This window comes from Fukomys damarensis, unplaced genomic scaffold, assembly GCF_012274545.1.
Source record: "Fukomys damarensis isolate Sample0158 unplaced genomic scaffold, DMR_v1.0_HiC HiC_scaffold_20, whole genome shotgun sequence".
Classification (NCBI taxonomy): domain Eukaryota; kingdom Metazoa; phylum Chordata; class Mammalia; order Rodentia; family Bathyergidae; genus Fukomys; species Fukomys damarensis.
Window position 1 is genome coordinate 27,096,281 of NW_022900932.1, and position 22,745 is coordinate 27,119,025.

Sequence of the window (22,745 nt, forward strand, 5' to 3'; positions counted from 1 at the left end):
CACAATCGTACAAATTAAGAGGGGAGAGAGAGAGAGAGAGAAAGAGAGAGAGAACACTACTGAGAGAAGCATTAATAATAAGCCACCAAGTATTAGTTCATATATTTACTAATAATATTTTGACCAGCATGTTTCAAATCTCAACATATCTAGCAGATATATGTAAATCAGCATGCTTTCTTTTCCTTCTCCATATATTTTTATGAAGATCCGGAGGGTTATATGAAATAAATTTTAAAGATTGCACTGGGGTTAGCCTCATTCCATTGGGGTTACACTTTTTTTAAAAGCTGTAGACAAGATACAAATCAAAGTCATATTTCATCTTTGATGTTGAGCTTGGTTCCTTTTAAGATCTGTAAGGGGGGGTGCTGTTTATTGAGTGCTACGATTGTCTGGCAGCAGCTTTCACATTTAACTTCAGCAGTCACCGAAGTCCAGCAAAATTAAAATAAAACCAACCAACTAATTGAACAGTCCTTGAACAATTCCAAACTAATGAATTTGACCTCAATTTCTTCCATAACTTTCAAGGTACCCACACATTTTACCACTTGAAGGAATGATTACAACAGTATCACATCTGAAAAACACGATCTCTTTTAATTGCTGTTAATCTTACTTATGCCACACAGTTTCACCAGAGATTTCAGGTCATTTTTACATTGTACTAATTGTACGGATACAAGTAAGCCTACTCATTCGATTTTCTGCTGCGGATAAGAGTTTTGCTGTTGGTAAAGCTCAGTAAGGCAGACGACAGCTGCCTTAATCATCAGAGAGGCAAAAAAAAACCCCAAAAAGTTTCAAAAGCAGTTTCAGGGGCTGGGACCCTCTTCCCCAAACCGCTCTCATGTCCTTCCTCAAAACGTGGATCTGAAAGTCCATCCCAGAAAGCCACCACGGAATTATCAAGGGTAGACAAGCTCACAAACAAAATCAAGCAAAAAGAAAGTAGCGATTACCCATTCCAGTCGACAAACATCTGCCTGATTGATGTCTGTGCTCATGAAAAGCTACAGCATGTGACTGTTCCGCGGCCACATCCCTGGAAGTCTTGAGTGGTGTGGATGTCGGCTTCCCTCCGAATGCGAGCTGAGAGGCTCTGCGCTCGGCTTACAACTCCCCTCCCCCGGCAGCTCCATTACTCATGTAAACACGGCAGTGACTAGCACCGAGTGTGTGGGATGAGCTCTGAGCACTTCGCTGGAGCTGCCAGACTGGCAGGGAGGGATCTGCTCTCTCCACCTCCCCGCGGGGTTGGTGATTTCATCGGGCCTGTTCTGTGGCTCCTGACCTCTTGCTCCTCTGTCGGAGCAGCGTGATGCCACGTTCCACGAATGTGACACGGGCCTCAGCCTGGAGCCAGGGCGTGGACTGTTTTGTTTAGGAGATGGAGTGTAGCACAGAAGTGTTTCCACCACGAACCCAAGTGCTAAGACTTTAAAGACTTTAATGACCTCGAGGGAAGGATACACTTTCATGTCCCTTATCAAAATAATAGCTGAGCAGAAAATAGACAGAAACAAACAGAACTCGAGGGAGCGGGTCTGAGACTTTTCATCAGAAGACACAGAACAATATCGCCTCTGTTCTAGGGCTTGCTGCTATGATCTTCCCCTCCTAGCATTTTGACGAAAAGCACTTAAAACTAAAAGGCATCTATTTCCAGAAAAGCTTTCAAATCCCAAAGGCCTTTTTGAAAGAGAACTTGCTTTGAACATGCTGATTTAAATACTGAAGGCGAAGGTTCCAGGAAATGACACGAAGTCAGCCCAGAACTAAGTCTATTTTCTGTATTCTTTGAGCTGTTTTCAGATCCCAGAGAAGCACATGTCCTGCCCCGGCAGATTCTAAGAATTACAAATTTAGAACAGACTGGCACCTAATATTCTGCAAACCTAAGCTGTAAATAGAATGTGATCAAGAGGAAAAGCCTTTGTTGGGACATGTCCATGGTCCTTTAGTTACTTCAGGTACAATTAGGCAAATTCTACTAGTCACTCAAGGCGGGAACTCAGGTCTCTCTTTTAGTCTCCCCTCTGAACTCTTTCTCTGTTCTCTCATGGATTGTGTCACTGGGTTCTTCGTATTTGAGCTGTGTTTAAGCTTCTCAGACTGGACTGGATGGTCCTTAAAGGTAGGACTGTGTCCATTTATCTTTCATCTGTCCCAGCACAACACTCAGGAGCAGCATTGCATAACACAGATTTGTTGAATGAAGAAGTGACTAATGAAAACACAAATGCCAACGTATTTTTTGCTCCCTCATGAGCTGGACCCACCAACCTGACCATGTGGCATACTTGTCCTTCTGGGCACCTGTAAAACCACATTTGCCTTTATGAGTTACAGTGATATTCTGGGAACATGAGCCAGTAATGTGGGGATACACCAGGAAAGGGATAGGAGGCCTCAGACTTTAGTTCCTGATTACTCTTAAGCCTTTGCATTGGGCATCTAGGCAGGGCCACAATCTTGCCCCACATGCAATGCAGAAATGCAAAAACATCCGTCTTGTGATACTGGTGTACTCAAGACTGGATAGGAGTCCCCATAGTACAAATGGAGTCCTTTTGGATGCATAGATACCACATAAAACTTTGGGATTGAGAGACTGGCTTTGGGGAATAGCAAAAATTCTGGTTCCCTGGCCACATCTTTGTTCCTCTATGGTGATAAAACAAATCACTTGCTGTGACTAAAAAATAAATATGCTATTGCATGTGGTGGTCAGGGATTTGGATTTTAATTCATTCACCTATTAAACAGCCCTAGTATGTCCAGCCACCCTGGATGGATGTATACCTGCCCTCATCTGAAAAGCCACATTCTGGGGTCCTACTGAGACCCCTAAGGCCCTAAGACTCCAGCACTGGAGCAGCTCTGGTATTGTACGTAAGATGGGCATCCAGCACCAAAGCTCTGCTGAGAAGCCAGCAGCACATTCAGTGAAACACACCTATTTCCGTCAGTTCTACTTTAAACAAATCACAGTGCAAAGCAATAGAGGCACAGCTACTTGCACTTGTGTATATATAACCCATTGTCCAGCCCTGGCCTGGCTCATTGGAGGGTTCAGTGAGTGCTCTGTGCAAGAATGCTTTCAACATTACACTTACATAACAAGCTATGGTCACATTTACTGGGGACTTGGTGCCAGTGATTATTCTGAGTGCTTTCCAAGCAATAATTTATCTAAAACTCACAATAGTTCACTGAGGAAGGCACAGTCTTCATCCCATTTTACAGACCAGAAAGCTGAAATAGCAGTGAAATTACTTGTAACATGTCATGTAATTGGCTATTGGCTGTGGGATGCCAACCCAGGCAACTGGGCTTTATTCAGAGTCCCTGCTTTAAGCACTTTCTGCCTAATAAACACACACACACACACACACACACACGCTCTCTCTGCTTCATAATGAGATATTCATATTAACTCCAGCTGGCAGTCATCAGGGAGCTTTTCCCAAATGAAAACACTCTCAAATACTACACAGTGCCCATCCCAGCAAGCAACAAGCATCGCACAGACTTGGCAGAGTACAGGGTCCCACTTAGTCCTGACTCAGCGGTAGGTGACATGACTTCCACTAAAGCCACGAAAGCCTTGTGCACATTACCCTTTTCAGTGGGCCTCCAGCTCTTCTGCCTAATCTGTGAAAGATCTCTGCTTTTAAAAGAAATTCTTTCCTCTCTGACCGTCCATCTGTTCCTTTTCCTCAGTGCCAAGAAATTAACGAGTATTCACCTTTGTGAAGTCACTACTATTTCTATAGGTGTTAATCCCCAGAGATTCAAGCTACCTCCAGTGTTCCCGTCCATGCTGACAACTAATCCACTTTTGTGCTATTGTTTTCCTTTTTAACTCCTTCAAATATTAATGAATTACAGTATATTTTCTTGACAACACAGCAAAACGAGTTTGTTGTTTTTGTGAAAAGGTTTATTAGATCAGAGACCTGGGCATTCCTGTGTATATTTATTTCACTATGGGGTTCAGACAAGTTATGTGTTTTGGGCAGAGCAGGTGTGGGAAACTTTCATGTCAGCCCCAACTCTTGCAATAATCATAATAAAACAAAGGAAATATAACCAGTTACTGGCAAAGTAAATTGCTTTTGGCTTAAATGTTCCTGTTTTTTTCTACTGTGTTCTTCCTGTCATGACCATCTCTCTCTTTTTTTAATAGCATTTATGCTCTTGGAAATACCACCAAGATAAACTGCTATAAAAGCTGGATTGACTCATCAGTTAACAACTCTTTCTTCCCATTTTGCAGAGAGGACTTTGCTGCCAACACAGCTACATGGTCTCTCGAGAAATTCTTTGTGAGCCTCCAATCAAAGATACAGCGTACTTGTTGGTGAGAAATTGAATCAGAGAAATGGAAAACCAGGCGTAATTTTCCTAAGAGTTTGACCCCTGGGGTCAATGTCTAGAGGAAGTCAGCAGAGCGTTAACTCATTTAATTTGCAAGTTCTGTGTATGTCTGCACCAATGTGTGCCTGTGTATATTTTAATCATGAGCCAAAAAGCTCCACTGATGGAAGTATTAGGTACTGACAAACATTGTGCTATGTATAGTGTCTGTGTTCCTGAGAATACTTTGCATTTCTGCAATGCTTCCTGAGGACTGCAATCCTCTGATACATTTTCTTTGCACACCATAATCTTAAAATACCCCTGCAAGTTTTAGCATGGTACATTGCTTTCTGGGGGTGAAAATACCCCAGTTTAGTTATCATTTACTGTGTTCTATTTTCATTGCTTCACTTTTGACTGCTTGGAAACTTCCTCTTTCACTACAACAAAAATAGGATAAGTATTTTTAAAGTTATTAACGAATGAGGGAAAGATTTAGGAACCAAGTATGGCAGAGTGTTTGATCAAAGGCACTTCTAAAATTTATGAGTGTAATAAAAGAAAGGCATTTCACAGATAATCCCTTACCGAATTTCAGTTTTAAAATACTTGGGGGGGAAAAAAGCAAACTAAAAGCTCTCATGCCTTATTTTGTCTTTAATTTAAAACTAACACTGTAACTTTAAAAATTCATAAATATTCTCTGAAATTTTTATTTCAAATCTACATTTTTAGTCCATATAATGCCTGTTGGTATTCAGTTGGCTGACTCTGTGAATTTATAAACTACTAATCAAAAATACAGTTAATATTCAAATTTATTTTATTGTCTTTCTTTTGTTGTTGTTTTTTTGTTTGTTTTTGTACCGGGGATCAACCTCGTGCTTGCAAGGCAGGCAGTGGAACCCCTGAGCTAAGTCCCTAGCCCTACTGTCCTTCTGTGTACAGTTTATTTTATTGTTTGCCTATTTCCAACAGAAATACTTGAGAAATTATTTTATTGTGTGAGATAATAACACACAGGGCCATTAACTAGCATAACTTGATCTTTTGGGACAGACTAAATAAAGATGAATTTTAAGTAAGGGATCTGTCAAGTCAGTGCTGTGAGTGTTATTATTTGGCAGTTGTTCTGCAAATCCCCTTTTATTTTTTTCTCAAATAAAGGCCTTAAGATGATGAGTCCATAGATGTAAGCCCAGATTCTAGAGCCAGATTTAAATGTACTTTCTATCCTGTCACAGCATCCAGGTCCCCATTCCTCCTAGAAGGGTGAGCAGTTGTGTTGTTAGAAAGAGGGTGAAAACAAAACGAGGCTGGCTTTATATGAGATCCAATCATCCTAGCTTCTTGTTGAAATCATTGAGGTCCCCAAGAGTCACTAATGAGTGTGGAATGTATTACCACATTTGTCATACCTGGACTTCTTGGGCAGTTTAGTCCAAAACATCCATGGACTTCACTGACTGCTCAACAACCCATGTATGTAAACACTCTTGTAATCTCTTCCAAAACATGCCCAGTCTTACTCATTCCTGTTTCATACTTGTGAATGCTGGAGCATTGTTAATGTCCCTGATCAAAGTTTTAGTAATTTCATAGGCATGTGATTTGCATAGCTATTTCCTGATCCACCCTCTCTCTCTGCCCTGGAGGTCTTCACTTCTCAGAAACACTTAAAAACACAGATCATTTCACTTCTACCTTCCCCCACTCTGTATGCCAAAAAGGACTTGCTAGCTCATCCATATTGCTAATTGGGTTTGAAACATGTGATTCTCTGCGTTCCTGCATTAAAGGCAAACAAACGGCTTTTGTAGGCAGCTTTTATCAAGAGAAAGAGGCAGATTTCTACTCTTGTTTTTTTTTTCCCCTGTGTCTTCAGGAAAGACAAAACTATAGATGATTAAGTATTATAGATATATAGATATTATAGACATTCCAAAATCATATAGTAGATCTCAGGGTAATAGAGAAATGTTCAGAAGTCTAGAAAAGATAGATGTTCATGAGGGTACACTGGCAAAAAAAGAGATTATAGAGCTTTTTACTACCACTAGAGGAACAAGAGAACTCTGGGAGATGAGTTTCAGTGTGGTGAGGAGTTAGCTGGGTTCTCTGAGAGAGCATAGATTATAAGGGAGAATCCTGGCAATAGGGAAAGAGATTGAAACCCATGCCCTACCTTTCAAAGTCTCCCCTTCTCCCTGTGGTCTCCTGTGGTTGCCCATAGTATCCTCCAGTGGCAACCTTTCCAGGTAGAGGATTCTCTTTACCACACGGCAGGGGTGGGGGCGGGGACTCTAACTGTTTGGGAAAAGCATATGAATCTTTGGGATAATAGGGTCCGTGCATCATGGTGTGGACGAGACTGTGGCCTTAGTTCCTGAGTGACAGGACCCTGTGGCAAGACTCCTCTGACTTAGAATGCTCACTCTCTGGCAAGAGATATCAGGGCAGGCAGGACACCTGCTGCCTCGGCAGGGCTCTTAAGGGTACAGGGACAGCATGCTTATGCTATGCACAAAGCCTCTGCTTTCCCCACCCTCACCTTGCTCCCAGCTGCAGGGTCTTGTTTTAAAGTCATAAATCTAGCAAAAGCAAAATTGATCTCTAAAAAAGGCTCAAGTCTGAACTTTTACATTTACCTGGCAACTGCTTGGTCCTACTGTCCAACTCTTCATATTATAGGCATCAAGGAGCCCCTTCCAGGACCCTAACCCTGGCCTGGGCTCCTTTCCAACAGACAAAATCATGCACACAAATCTCTACAGTTATGTTAAATCAATGCATTACACTGTAAACACAGATGTAGTCTTGTTAGTATATAATAAAAACAGAATATTAAATTAATATAATTATGTAGTTTTTGTTTATCTGTTTTTTTTTTAAGGATCCACTCTGGAAATGCCTTTAGAAGATATTTTAATTTCCACAATTTCTAAAGATTGTAAGATAGGACCTTCACACAGAGATTAATTTTTCTCTCTCTCTTTTTCGCTTTTTTGCAATCAATAAACCTGTTCATTGCAGTCTGTGATTGATGTATTCTGTAGTGTTGTACTGAACACGACAGCGCAGACTGAAAGCTCCATTTTTGTATTGAATAGCCTTGCAAAGAACAGTAAGTATCAGAATAGCTTTTAAACTCACATATAAACAGAACATTCTTGTTCAGCAATTTCTCTAGGTCTGGAAATGAGATATTCCATTTTCAACACTGAGGATAATTGATTTGCTACATCTCTAAAGAACACTCCCCACTTGGAAATAAGCAAAAGAGAGTTTTTGGGGGTATGTGCGTATGTGGATTAACATGGAGACATTTAACTTATTACAGACTTGGATGAATATATTATGAGAGACATCTTGGTGCTTAAAACATGTACACATAAGAAAAAGTAAAAGGTCATCGAGTAAATATAGACTCCCAATTTCTTTTTAAAAGATCTAAAAGTAGTTTGTACTGAAAAGAGATTTTTTTTTTGTTCTTCTTATGCTTTCCTACCTTTGAGAAAGAATAATTTAAGAAGTAGGACCATGCCTTACCTAAAAGTAAAAAGATGACTTCTCAGTGGTCTGAGGTTCTGGCACATTTTTCAGTTTAGGTAAAGGCCTCTCACCATTCTTTCCCACAAGGTACCAGTCCTGCCTCTGAAAAAGCAAGCACTTTGCTGGGCTTCAAGCTTCATCTGTCTGTGAGATACAGGAGCCATGGTTCTGGAAAATGACCTTAAAATTCTACCCAAAGGACTCATAGACTGCATAGAAGCGGGTGTGACCTGGAGCAGAGTGAGGTGAGGGTTGGAAAGGAGAGGAGAAGGGACCCCGGGGCGTGAGCAGAGGGTCAGTGACAAGGTGTATAACGCACAGTGATATATTAACTACAGCAGATGAGGGCACACTGAAGTTCTCAGGTAAGGGGAACTAGAGGTTGGCACACTGTAGGAAAACACCAAGCGGATACTATAGAAACCTTCTGTAAACCTCTCCATGAACACAGGAGTTAAAAATTTGCCTTTTTCCCTATGTAAGGTAAGCACTTCTCTCACTCTTTGGAGTTGCTGTGTCTCGTACAGTCACCATGAGGCACAGGTGTCCACAGAGCACACGAAATATGTCAAATCCCAGCTGAGGTGCCGTAAGTACAAAATATACACTGATTTCCACGACTTGGTACAAAGAAAGTAAAATATCTCATTAATAACATCTTCTATCGATTACATATTGAAATGATAATATTTTGGATATAATGGATTAAATAAAATATATTACTAAAATTAATCCCACATGTTTCTTTTTGCCTCTTAAAATGTGGTTATTAGAATACTTTAAATAACATGTGGCTCGCATTATCTTTCTCTTGAGTGATGCTGACTTAGTCAACAATTCAATGTTCTGGTTATAGACATGTTCCTGAAAATATGTGTTAAAATGCAGACGGAACAAGATAACATCTGAAGCGAGAACAATCAGCAGAAGTCATGATTCAAAGTTTCAGTACAATTTAGAATTTTATTTCCTATTTAGGGAGGACAGTCATATAGAGATGTTAATGTCTGAAAATCTTGCTGAAGTTGAGATCTCCTCTCTGTAACATTTAAATCTGTTAATCATTCACTCAAGGCTACTAAATAGCTCTGAGGAGGATGCTGTTTCATTAACTGCCTTAACTAAGATGTCAAAACAAATGCTAAGCCTTGAAAGCAGACTTGGGGGGAAATAGAGAGAATGAAGTAGGCAGAGACACAGACAGAGACAGAGACAGAGAGACAGAGACAAGCAGAAAGAGCATAAAGATAGAGGGGCCAATTATCTATTCCATGACTTACTCATTTCTGTTGCGATTACAAGTTCTGTGATGTATAATGTAAGTGATTTTTGAGTAAGGGAAAATGGAACTTGAACTTGAGTGATTTTGGCTGGAGCCAAGTAGAAACTTTTTTAACCGCAAATTGTTGAGTAAGTTCACAGTCTGGCTGTGTTTGCCTTTTGAAGATTTTATTTGAAAGTTAAGTAGAGAGGTAAGATACAGTCAGACCCAACGTCGAGGGCATAACCTACTTGGCTTCACCAACCTGCCTCCAGATCCCGCAGCTTTATATAACAGAAAGTGAGATTGTGCACGGAAGACAGGCATCCTAATGTTCCCAGAAAAGTTGAACAGAATGGTAAGACTTCAACAACTCTGGGGCAGGGGAGGCAGCACATTATTTTTGTACTTGTTCCTAACACCAAAAGCACCACGAGGCATCACTCTGAGAAGGTAGCTGCCCAGTGCCCAGCTGGCCAAAGCTCCATCCTCCCAAATAAGTGGTCCCAAGAGCTGCCATTCCCTCCACCCCCTCACCTCTGGATTCCTATGGCAACAGCGACAAAGAAACATAACTAGATATTAACAGCAGCCTCCAAATACAACATACGGATCAAGTGGCTACACACACGCCAGGATGCTCTTGTGGAACCTCCTCCCCCTTATTCCCTTAAAAATGGTTCTGATTGTAGAAATAAAAGGATAGTGAAGGTGGCATTGGAAATAAGCTTAGGAAGTATTTTCTTTTCTTAGAAGGCAAGAGTAGCATTTAAGGCAATAACATGCAGAGAGATTGAGACCAAAATCTCTGAAACATCAGCAAAACATGTGATGACTATTACATATCCTACTGTATAATACTTGCAGAGGTTTTTGTTTTGTTTTGAGTGAAATCTGCTGGCAGGTTCCACCTACACCCAGTGAAAGCAGCCTCCACACCTCTGGTATGTTTCTGATATCTAACTTTAGAAGTATTTGTCTTTGTCTTCCAAACTCTTTTTTAGCACATGGCATGCATATTTCAGCATCCAACATTATTAACTCATGACCAACTGTCACTTGATGGTTATCTACCACATGGGGTCTCCACAAAAGGGATCCTTATTTGGGCAAAAGCTCTTGTCTGCACCAGTCTGTCTATATTTTCCCTTAGAAGAACTTTATTTGGATTATTATTGGCTGTTAGTGGAAACTCAGAGGCTGTCTCTGTGGCAATTGAGAGGCGGAGAAATAAATCCTTACCAAGTTAAAACACTTAGCTGATATTAAAACCATTGCTAGCTTTGTTAGCTGCAAGCAAACTCTCCACCGCCCTCTCGTGGTGAATCTGTGTGATGCCGTGGGACACCATAAAAACCCAGAAACACAGTTTAATCCAATACAGGTAAGAACATTCATCTTGGGTAGAAACAGCCACAAACCACAACCTTATGCTGCTTTATGTTTTAGTTTACATTTAACAGCCTTCCTATGTGGTGATGGGCACTGTGGGGGTGAGGGTGGGGCTTGTAATATAGAAATTAGAACTTTGTCTTTCAGAATACAATGACTTCACTATATTTACAATCATAGCTATTATATATGGGCAAATTGATTTTTATGAGATTTAGAATCTTTAAAAAAATCATGCCCACATTTTTAAAGTTCTTTCATAACCAAAAATAGACTGATGTTCCAACTGGTTTGGAATTATAGGAACCAAGGAAAGAAGTCTGAATAATTCCCTAATATGGAAGAAAAACCATTTAAAAAGAAAAATAAGGAATAACATATTTGTTTCTGACAATAGACAACATACTGAAACTTGGGTATTTATAAAAACCAAGTGTAGGTATAGGGTTTCTTTCCATATTTTCTAAAAATAAAATTTTGAAAATTTCTGAACTCCAGGTTTAATAATCAGCTACTCAATTCAGCACTTAATTTTACTTTTAAAAAATGACATTTAAAATGTTTGCTGTATGCTTTTGACAATTTCCTGCCTAGGCCCATCCCCGAAAAGCAAACAAACTCAGTATCAAAACAAACTGAGCAATTTAAGAAGCAGCTGGGGGTGGGGGGTTGTGGCTAAATACACAAGAACATAAACTATTTTTCATCCTATTATCAGTAAATGGACCATTTCTCTCTTTTATATGTCTTCTCTTTAAATAAAAGCCACTTCTCTACCCAGCATGAACAAAAACTCTCTGTATTTTCAATATGATTTTAGAGGCAGATTCATTTTAACTTGGCCTTTCCACTTACACGTGGAAGTTCAGTTTTGCAACAACAGTCGTTTGGTTTGTCTTTGAATTAGCAAAGTTCTCAAAGTAATTTTACTATAAAATTAAGCAGCTGGGAGTTCTTTAGCAAAACATGACAAGTCTTGTTCCTCTTTGTACTATTGTGCAAGCTGAAATACCCTTTCTTTCATGTCTTTTTATTCCAAAATGAATTCCCTAGTTAGCCTTGTTTAGCTTTAAAAAAAATAATAATAAAGAAGAGGGTGGTATTTGCCGACCTCTGAAATTCATCTGCTTTTAAGTACAGGCATTTACATGAGATACGTACGTACTCCAAGGGCTTTTGTTTAATTCTTAGTATGGAGTGTAAAATGATATTCCACCTTAATATAATGCCAACCCTGTGTAGAATAAAGGCGTTTGTGTTTCTGAGGACTGAGGTATCTTACACCTATTTTGCAGATGGGAAAACTGAAACACTGCTAAATGGTGAGGAAGCACAGAACCAAGATGTTCGTAGAGGTTGGAATTAAATTTAGAATTTGACTCCTAGCCCAGGACGCTAACCACGTGAGGGCCTTGAGTCTTTTGGAATCAACAGAAGACCAATTTTAAAACATTCTTTTGACATTATTAACCACAGCCTCAGGGCTCAGGGAAGTGGGGGTGGGGAGGCGGGGCCTGGAAACAGCGCAGAGCTGCTAGATGACAGCCTCTTGCGACCTTGCGAATGATATGGATTACCTGATCCAGGCCGCAGTATATTCTAGGAATATTCAGAGGCTGAATGATTCCTTCTGTCTCTTAAAAAATTAGAATCTAGATTGGAGGGCTATACAAGTCGGTTTTCTGAATTATAGCGACAGCACCGGAGTCAAGACAAGACACAAATTGCTGGAAGAGGGAAGCAAAGACCTTCCTTAAATTTGGTGAATCCAAGATGTAATGACAGTAGGCTTCTTCGTTTGAGTAATTTATAGATTGATGGAGTTCCACAGCTTAAAGAGAACCTTAGGTACTATCTGGTTCCAGTTTACTCAACCCATGAGAAAAGTGCGCGCGCGCGAGCACACACACACACACACACACACACACACACACACACACACAATTGATGGAGTTCCACAGCTTAAAGAGAACCTTAGGTACTATCTGGTTCCAGCTTACTCAACCCATGAGAAAAGTGCGCGCGCGCGCGCGCGCGCACACACACACACACACACACACACACACACACACACACACACACACACACACAATTTACTCAACCCATGAGAAAAGTGCGCGCGCGCGAGCACACACACACACACACACACACACACACACACACACACACAGCAGAGCTGAGAGAGGGCCCTGGCTGCGCGGGACCAGCAGCTGCACCGTGGCAACAGATGGCTTTCAGTGGACCTTGAATACCTCCATTTGGGTTTCTGCCGGGCAAGCTCTGTCATCCCAAAACCACGTTACCGAAGCACACTTTCCAAGGAACTGCAATTAATAAAGTCAAATGGGAGTTGACAAGGACACTCCCGCTGTGTTCAAATGCCAAAACATACAACCGGGAAGGCTCACTTGGAGCGCTTGGACCAACCGTAGGTCCTTCTGGCAGGACTTCTGTGCACCACGCTCCCAGCTGTTTGCCCAGCCCCAGGTGGGAGGGGCTAAAAGGAAAATGCTTGCTCGCAGGGATAGCACCAGGGCATTTGGCATCAACGCTGCCTGCCACCTGCTTGCTTTTGTAAGGCTGGGCTGGAAAAAGTGAGGGAGCACTTCTGCAATAAGGAAAGGCTCAGGAGCCCTGGGGGCAAGAAGAAACCGGCCTACAGCCTACCTTGATACGGGTCTTCCTGTTAGCTTCTAACCACCGAACAAAAGCCCTGGAGGTCCCAACCAGGTCCTGTAGCTTCCAGCCCAGGCACTTAAATTCCTCAGCTTCCTCTGATAATAATACATGCCCCCTTTACCTGTCTGAACTCCAGTTTGTTCCAGACTCACAATGGGCATCCTCACACTCTCAACCGAAGCGAGGACCCCTCTGTTCTTCGCTTGAATATCACGTATGCTTCTACCCTAGCACACCTCTCTTTCTGTGTGCAAGTAGCATCTGCCATTTTGCCTCAGTAGACACTAAGGAAATTACATCTGCCTTGGTGTATATAGCATCATCATAGTACAAGTCCAATGAATGGATATGAACACATGACTCTTTACTATGTTTTGAAAACAGTGTCTAGCCCTTCATACGAGTATAGCAAATATATTTGTTAAACTGCACTGACTGCTGATCCCACTGGAGAAAAGAGATACATTGAAGAGGGCAGGATAGGTGGAGTGGTGTCTGGTGAGTCCTTACCTAAACAGCACCTTCTCTTGGTCATGAGTGTAATTAATAAGGAAAAGACATGTACACCCACATTGCAATTTGTACTATGTAACTCTGAGACCCAGCAACTGCCAACTACTTAAATAGTTGACTGAAAAGCACCTTGTCTGTGGACACACAGATCTGACCTATTTTTCCAGGTCCTTCAAACCCAAAGGGACACTGATTGCCCTAGAGAGCCCTAGAGAGCAACACATAAGAGAAAAGGAGTGGTGTGGGGAAGACGGCACACTGTCTGGTGAGAATCACTGTTTTAAGGAATCCCATCTCCGCAAAGACGCCTAAAAATGTGCATGCAATTGAGAGTCAGGTGAATCTATAATACAGAGATGAAATTTAAATCCCAATGAAGATTTTTAACAAAGATCGATAAAATGGGAGGTTGATCTGCAGTTAAAAGTTCTCAGTAATGGAATAGTCTAGAAATTTCATAAATAATGCTTTTATCTTGATTGCAAAATAATCTCCTGCCACAAAAACAAGGCGAATCAAGGTAGAAAATTGTTCAGCGGGAATTAAAATGTCACACTTTACACAGAATAAAGCATTGCAATCACCAGGGAAACACACATTGCAAATGTGTTAACACAAAATTACATACATCACTTAATTATATAAGCGCATAGCTCCTGAGTAACCCATTAGCTAAACATGTCGGGCTGAGGTTGAATATACACACGCAATATTTTTAGCGCAGAGGGGATGTAACTATGTCAGACCCTGGCACCATAAAGCTTGAGATGGCAAGTGCTATTAAACTGAGATGCAATCATGTTGAAAAGGAAACATTAACAAACAGCAGACAATTGAGAAGAAAATACAGTGAGCTTGTGTTCTACTACATGTGCTTCCAAAACCTTATATAACTATTCATTGTCTATTTCATCTGGCTGGCATCCCAGGCTTGTTCTATGCTATACTAATTTTACAATAATAAACCGCCACACCAGTTTTATGAAATCACACACAACCAGAGTTGCAGTTACATCAGATTGTCTTTTCCAGCAAAGGACACCATCCTGAAATGAAACAGCTTCACGCAAAACCATTGACTTCGGTTAAAATGGCCCCCGGAGTTTGCCTCTGAGAAAAATTATAACGTCATCTTTTCTTTCATCTCCACAGCACTGGGGAAGTTGGTAAAACTGCTGCTGACTACCCGAGTTTTGCAGGGAGGTAGAGAGGGCACAAGCTTTGAGAGCAGATAGCTCTGAATTCACTTTATAAATTAGGCAATTATATGCTACTGGACAAATCATTGTCTCTTGGAGGCCAAATTTACTCATCCTTCAAAAGGGGATGATATCTCTATCTTGAAAGATAATGATGTACAAAGAATACAAACACTGTCACATTAGGCCACACCTGTCACACTATTCAGTCCACTGAAAATACTAATAAATGGTGATACCATGATTATCATTGTTACATGCACAAACGGAAATAATACCTCACTTCAAGCATTTCGAGAAGCCAGTAGTTGCCTGGTGGGAGTTACTGACACTTGGGAAATATCTGAGCCTTCAGCACAGAAATAAGCTCCTTGCAAAACCCAGGAAGAAAGAAAAGTGCTGGAAAACTACAGTATTGTTTGACACAAGCATCTGATAGGGCTTCCTGGAGGGTGAAAAGCTGACCAAGCTTGCAGCTCTTCCAATACAGAGGCAGTAACGGGGTCAGTAAGGGTACGACAGGTCTCAGTGATAATGGGTACCATGTTTGGAGCAACTTCAAGTCACAAGGCAAAAATGGAGAAAGGTAATAACCACATAATAAAGTGTGGCCTAAGTAACACAAAAGAGAGAGGCACAGAGATGGGATGGGGGAGGGACTACGCCAAGAATTCACATTCCCTAAATAAATAAAATGTCTCTGAAATGTACTCACTCAACATGCAGGCTTTCACATTCATCTGAATCCCCTGTATCTAGAAATCAACATACAGAATGCCGTGAACATTATAGGAGCCTAACACATAGAAACAAACTGAATGGGAGTGAACAGGGAGGTCTGTTGGTTGCAGACATCCTAGTATAGACAAACGTATCTTTCAGAAAAGTCGAACCTCAATTAGGGTTCAAGGTTATTTTTGAGGACTTTCACAGGACATTTCTATTAATCAAATCACACTTTAAACAAGTCCCTACAAGGCAAAAGAGAAGAGCAAATTCAACTTACACTGACATTAGTGAGCAGGTCACTTAGGAGAAAAGGAATCATTGAAGAGGAAGTATTTAAGGACCTTATTTCTACTAATCAAACCAAGTCTTGCTTTTGCTTCTAACTTCCAATATTCACTGATTCAATAAATATTTATTGATCACCATTATACATCTGACTTTGTGTTAGTCCAGCTAGTGATGAAATAAATAACATAGTTTTTCATGTTAAAGGAATTGACATTTTCATTGATTCTCAATATATATCTTGCTCACCAAGCATCAGTTCTTCCATCTGCAAATTTGGGGGTTTATTAAATGATAGACGAGGTTATGAACTGGCAGTCCACAGAACAAACCTGCCTGGTGCTACAGTTCGTTAGGCTTTCACAACTTTTATAAATGTCATCAAGTGAAATTGTGAGATTTTCACACAAAAATAGGAATGTCTGATTTTTCTTAAAGGGTTGAGCGACCTGACAATACTGAGCTCAAATTCCTATAGCAACAAAAGATGGCCTGAAAAGCAGCTGCCCCTTTAAATTCAACAGAGCCGTCTCTTGGTTCCTGACTTCTCATAGACTCCACCTGCTCTTCTCCGTCTAGGTTCTATGCTGATGCCTCAGGACACCTGAGTTTGTGACCTTTGATCTGGGAGCTCTCTTCAGTTCTACTTCTTTACATTTCAGGCAAAGAATGAGGGTGGGAGATACCAATGGTATGAATCAGTTCCTCGCAGAGATAAGATGAGAACAGATCCGCCCACCTTCTGTGTCTACTAGGCCTAATTCAAACATCCAGGACTGGGTTACCAGAGGTATGATAATCCCTTTTCTTAAGAGTTTTCCATATCTCTCTTAGCTACGTATTTATTTGAAATTGTATATTCTGCTTAAAGGCAAACAAGTGGACCAAGCTATAGGAAAAAGTCCCTCTTGAGCTCATTTTCCCTCTTTGCAAGTGTTCAAAGTGAATAGATTTTTCTGTGTGGTTCTAAGGATAATAGATAGGATTCTTTTTTTGTTTTTAGTGGTACTAGGGATTGAACCCAAGGGCTTCATCCTAGACTACGTTCTGAGCCTTTTTAAATGCTTTTCTTTTGACATAGGGTCTCATGAAGTTGTTAAGTTGCTCAGGCTGGGATCAAACTTGCAATCCTTCTGTCTCAGCCTTCCAGACTGCTGAGATAATAAGTAGGCTTGTTCTGGGTGGATGATCTTTGCAGTTGGTATCAGAAACTCAGTTATCTCAGCTGAATTTAAACGGTATTTGCTCTTCATTCATTTTGAGAACGTTTGTGCTCTGAAAATGCTTCTTGATGGTTGCTAGGCAACTATTGTTGAATACATGCAAGAGGCATTAATTGTGTGAACATTTTCAAAAACAGGGAAAAAATTGCTTAAAACTGAGGATGTCGCCATACCCTCAATAAAATGTTTCCTCCTTAGGCACGTGTCCAGAGTGGAGCCACCACAGGTTGCTGGCTTCTACATGTCACAGGGTAAGATGATTTACCAAAAATTAAGCTCTGTACTTATTTGTCTTCCATCCTCCCTCTTCAGCCTCTGCCCACACATGAGTAGCCTCATTGTACAACAGGGCCTCAAGCTCAGGAGAGCTGGGACTTGCATTATTAAATACTTTCTGATTTTCCTGTGGCATGGTTCCCTGTCACCCACATTTTTCCTGACATGTGTATTTCATACTTGTATGTCCTCCGGGCAGGACAACTTGTCAATTATTACAACAAGCTTCAGAACCCACTAAACTTATCACACTGCGATCACTTCTTTCTCTTACCCAAATGGAAACAAGAAGAACTTTTTTATTTTCCACATCAAAGACTAAGTTTTCCGCTGATGCCAAATGCTCTGTGTTTCTTACGCGTAAACATACATTCCACTTTATAGTGTGTTTTCCCTCACTTTTTTTTTGAACATTCCATTGTCACGATCAGTGACAAAGACAGACTTCTATACATTCAGCCAAATGTCTAAACTAAACAAGGGTAGAATTTGTTGTATGGTAAGCTCTTTCTTTTGTTAAATATTAAGTTAAAAAAACATAAATTTCCATGAGGATGAAGTCCTAAGAGCAAAAGAAGCTAATCACATAGTCATTCTATTATCCGATTGCCATGGGCAACCAGTTTCCTCATCTGTAAACTGGGGGAAATGATTCAGTGTTCAGATCAATGCCTGACACATAAAGATCAGTCTACAAGCAGTAGCCATTATCATTATTAGATCCTGTTTGTTTTCCCATTATTTCTTAACTATGTAGTCTCATTTTAGTTCATTCCAATAAGGATGATTGTCACACTCGCAAGCGTACTCTTGGACAGCCAGGAAGATAAGAGAGGGTTCAATGCTCCTGGAACTAAAAGAAGCCCTGTACAATGGGTGCAGGAGCCAGAGTGGTAGGAAGGAGAAGGAGAATAAAAATGATGGCGAATATCATGGCTCTGGAATTCCCTGGGCAGATAAGTCCCAAATGTCCCACAAACTTACCTGGAGAGGGCATGCAGGCTAGCAGATCTTCCTTGGTTTAGGTGAATTGTGGAATGTACTATAAATCTTTTTAGTGGTTTATGACAGGTGCTGTGCTAAGAGAGCTTTCATTTAGTCTTCATACAATATCCCCTGGAGACTAGGAGTATCACTGCCAACTCAAAATGAGGAAACCGAGACATACAAAAGTTGAATGTTTGCCCAGAAGGACATGGATGGTAAGTAACTGAGTGGACCCTGAGTCCCAGACCGTGTGTTTCCAGAGTTCATCCTCTCTACTTTGTGTTTCCTACTTTTACAGAGTAACTTGCCTCGCAATATACTGGTGAATAGATGTGGTGCCCTGAGATGGAGGTGGTCAGAAGAGAAAGATGTAAAGCGGACTGCAGTGACAACAGGCTCGTGCCTCACGTAGGATTGCTCACTCAGGGCTTTAGTGCTGGCATCACTCCTTCAAACCATGAGAGAAACAATTCTGAGCTCATTCATCCGCTCCCGGTCCCTGTCATCACTAAAGGAAACAAAATCCATCCCGTTCCAAGCTAAAGGTAAATGTAATGGAAGAGGTAAGAATTATTTTCAATAAAATTTCCACAGGCATCAATTTGTCTTATGATTGAGGTGGTCACCAAGGAAACACTAGACCTAACAATAAGGATTCTTATTATTTAGGGACAATGAATCAAATTTGTTTGTTGGGATTTAGAGTTGGCACACACTTCAACCGTCTCTGTGACCCAGGACAGGCAGGCTACACATGAGGACACAGTGATTTCTAAGATGTCCTTGTCCTTACAAATCTGAGGTTCTGCCATGGGGGGGGCAGAGAGAGCGAGACAGAGACAGAGACATGAGAGATCGTGGGGAGGTGCTATAAAAGGGCCGGAGGAGCACAGCACCCTGAGTGCTGACCTCAGTAAAACTTCATGGGAGACATTTCTGAGGAGTGACGTGTGTGCTGACTTTGCAGGATGGAAGGAGAAGTTGGCCAGGCTGAGAGTCATGTAATGATGACAGAGTTTCTTTCCTAGGAAGAATATAAAGGTTTGGATTCAAGGGAGAGAAAAGTAAATTTAAGAATGAAAATGAATCCTATACTGCTAGGCTATACAGAACCCAAGGGAAGGGCCAGCTCCTGTGACACAAACACAATTTCATGGCCAGGACCCTCCACGTTGCAGGACTTTAGGAGATAGACAGACTTGAGCTAGCTCAGGACGTACGACAAGACAAGGCTTGCTGCGTGGGCAGGACTAGGAGAGGTGAAGAAGAGAGGTAATACAGACTGTGTTCTTCCCTAATCTTTCCTCTGTATTAGAGACACAGAGCAAAATAGGCCCAGCTACCCACCCCGCCAAGAGCATCCTTACCCCAGTACCTTGTCACTGTGACATGACTCTTCATTTGTACAAATCGCCCGCGGTGGTAAAAGCCTTACAATCACTCCTTTAATTCCCATTAGCCCATGTTCAGCAATTTCATGGCTAAAGTTGCCCATTTTAATAAATGATCCTTCATTTATTCATTTTCAACCAGCACACAATTTTTAATTAGCTTGTTCTTTATCAGGGACATAGAGCAGGTTATTAATTAGGTGCATTTTTGGGTCTTTAAAAAGAGTGAAAAAGACATAATCAATCCGCATGTGATGTTTAGGGATTTAGTTGGTATCAGTCAACATATTTATAGCAAATCTCATCAAGCTCCATTTTTAAACCCTGACTCAGCTGACAATCCCACAAAGCAGAAGGGAAGAGTGGGATTAATATATTAGTCACTTGTAAAACTTGCCAGTCCCTCAATTGCACTAGTTCCAGTAAAATGTTCAGGGGAATAATTTAAAACAATTTTTAAAAAATATAGCCTCTCTACTGCTTCTGACATAAAGGATTTGTGTCACTCTAGCATATTACTTATTTACTGTTACAATTGTTTAATTCAAGGGGCTCCTCACTAGACTTGGAATGCCTGAAAGGCCAGTGCTCTGTTGGGTTCTTTATTGTCCTCGCCTTATTTCCTTCCATGGGGCTACACACAATTACATAGCCAGTAACCAATAAATGTCAGTTAGACCCATAAATAAATGAATAAGCTGACTGCCCTCATCGCATGTACCTGCTAATAAGTAATACAGAAAACCAAAGATCACAAGAATCACATGACTCTCGGTGACATGGAAAAGTCCTTTGGCCTTTGCATTTGGTAGCTCTGCCCTAGCCAATTGTTCCACATGGTACTTCTGGAGGTTGGATACAAATCAGCAGGAATCGGAACCCACCTGCAGAAACGCCACTTGGAATTTAAACCCAACTGAAGCAGGTGAAAGAAGGAGGTAAATGAGTAGTATCACCACCTAATTAGGAAGCTGGTTCTTAGCAGTTACTCAGTTATTTCCTTATTACCTGTTTCCGGGCACTTGTGAGAATTTGAATGGTCAGGATCTTGGTGTATCTTCACGAGACACAAACACATTCATTGAAAGTCCTTTTGGAATATATTTTTGAAAGTATTTTAGAAATCCAATCTGCTGGAGTTAAAATGCAAATAAGCTTGCCATTTGCTTCAACTGCACTGACCGTGGGTCAGCCTGCATGGAGTAGTTTGCTGGGTTACACATACAGAATTTGAAGGAATTATATCAATTGCTATAGTATGGTCACAAGTTTTACTTATACTTCTCCCCATACAGTGACCTGATCAGGAGTGACTTGTATTTAGCATGCTTTTTCTAATTATACTTCTGCTGCGACATCTAAGAACTACTGCTGGAAACAAACAAAGCAAACATAGGTCATCAAGATAATATGGAGACGCGGATGCCAACAGTGGATACAGCAACAAAATCATAACTTAAGTACAAAGGCCCATGCTTGCCAGAGGGAAATTTATAATGAATAAAGGCCGACACAGAAATCCAGATCATCTTTCCAAAAAGCCACCAGAAAGGACCCCAAGTCTTCCCGTCCGCATACTCTGCCAAATATGCCCGTATGAATATTCCCCAAATAATGTCACTGAATTCTATGCTAAAATAAAACGATTCCTCTGTTGTGAGACTTGTTGCAGTAAAAATAAGGCAGGGATGAATCACAAAGATGTAAGATAAGAACTGTGTGTGGAAAACACAGTGATAGATGACACATCTCATTAAATATAATTTTATGTGATCGGTTACTGTATTTATTGCCTGTTTAATTGATTTATATTCACTTTAGGAAGACTTTTACTGTTCAGAATGTAATTATATATTTTATAACTGAGTACATAGTTGATTAATTACAATGTTGATGGTTATTTCAACTGAAAACTGGATATTGGGTCCTTGGTCAGAACACTACTCTCCCTACCTTTCAGCAATATTTGTTCCTACAAATACTATTCTATGAAAATGAATTATATTTAACCTACAAGGCTTTCCAGCATTGTTTCCAACAGAGCCTTTAAATATAGTAATCAAGTAGCTACCTTTTCTTTAGATAACTGTCTATTCCTAGGTATCTTGGTATAGGGTCATTTTCAAAACTTTATTTTGAAAGTTGTTTCCAGATAATTTCAGAGCGAGGAGAGAAGAACAACAGAGATGATTCTGGTGGCTATGCAGTCTATATCTACCCATCATTTTTTTCTAGATTTTCTTCAATTCAGTGGTTTGGTAGCTTTTGCACTCTTTAATAAGAACAATGGGAAGTTAATCCTCCTGAAAGGAAAAAAAAGTCAGAAAACATAATTTTGTCAAATCTCCTTCAAAGGAATTTCTTTCCTAGCTTCTTATCGGAGCTGCTTAAGATATGGTAGTCAATATCAATCAGGAAACATTTGACCTAAAGAGATAAGTCCGGAGGTATGAGTGTTTGATGAATGGTTTGCCCTTATCAGCTTGTAATTGCTATTATAAACTCAACAGAAAGGTTGCCTTCCACTCTCCTTTCTGAAATAAGCGTCAAATAAAAAAAAAGGAGTGTGTGGGGGTCACCATTAAACCTCAGGCAGTGAGCATGTGCTGTGACAGGGCCCACTGGCTGTGACAAACACAGGTTTTGCTTTCGTCAAAATTATGAGTCTCTTAAAATTTACATGTCTCTCTCTCTCTCTCTCTCTCTCTCTCTCTCCTCTCTCTCTCTCTGTACATGTACAGGTACTCGTTAATATTTGCATCCCTAGATTCTGCAGTTCATGAAGGGGCTGGAGATTTAACTCAGTGGCACTACCACCTGCCGCGTAAGCACAAGGTCCTGAATTCTATCCCTGGTACCAAAAAAAAAAAAAAAAAAAAAAAAAAAAAAA

The 22,745-nt window shown here is 40.7% G+C and overlaps 1 protein-coding gene across 2 annotated transcripts in view; it reads right to left on the bottom strand.

The window, feature by feature from the left end:
* Positions 1-22,745, bottom strand: part of Arid5b (AT-rich interaction domain 5B) — a 175,016-nt gene that overhangs the window by 40,480 nt on the left and 111,791 nt on the right. The window contains exon 1 of one of the 2 annotated variants that reach the window (XM_010645628.3): positions 966-1,343. The exons of the other annotated variant lie outside the window; for it this stretch is intronic. Coding sequence (XP_010643930.1) covers positions 966-969 — 4 coding nt within the window. The 5' untranslated portion in view covers positions 970-1,343. Of the gene's footprint in view, positions 1-965; positions 1,344-22,745 lie in introns of those variants that run through there. 2 annotated transcript variants of the gene reach the window in all.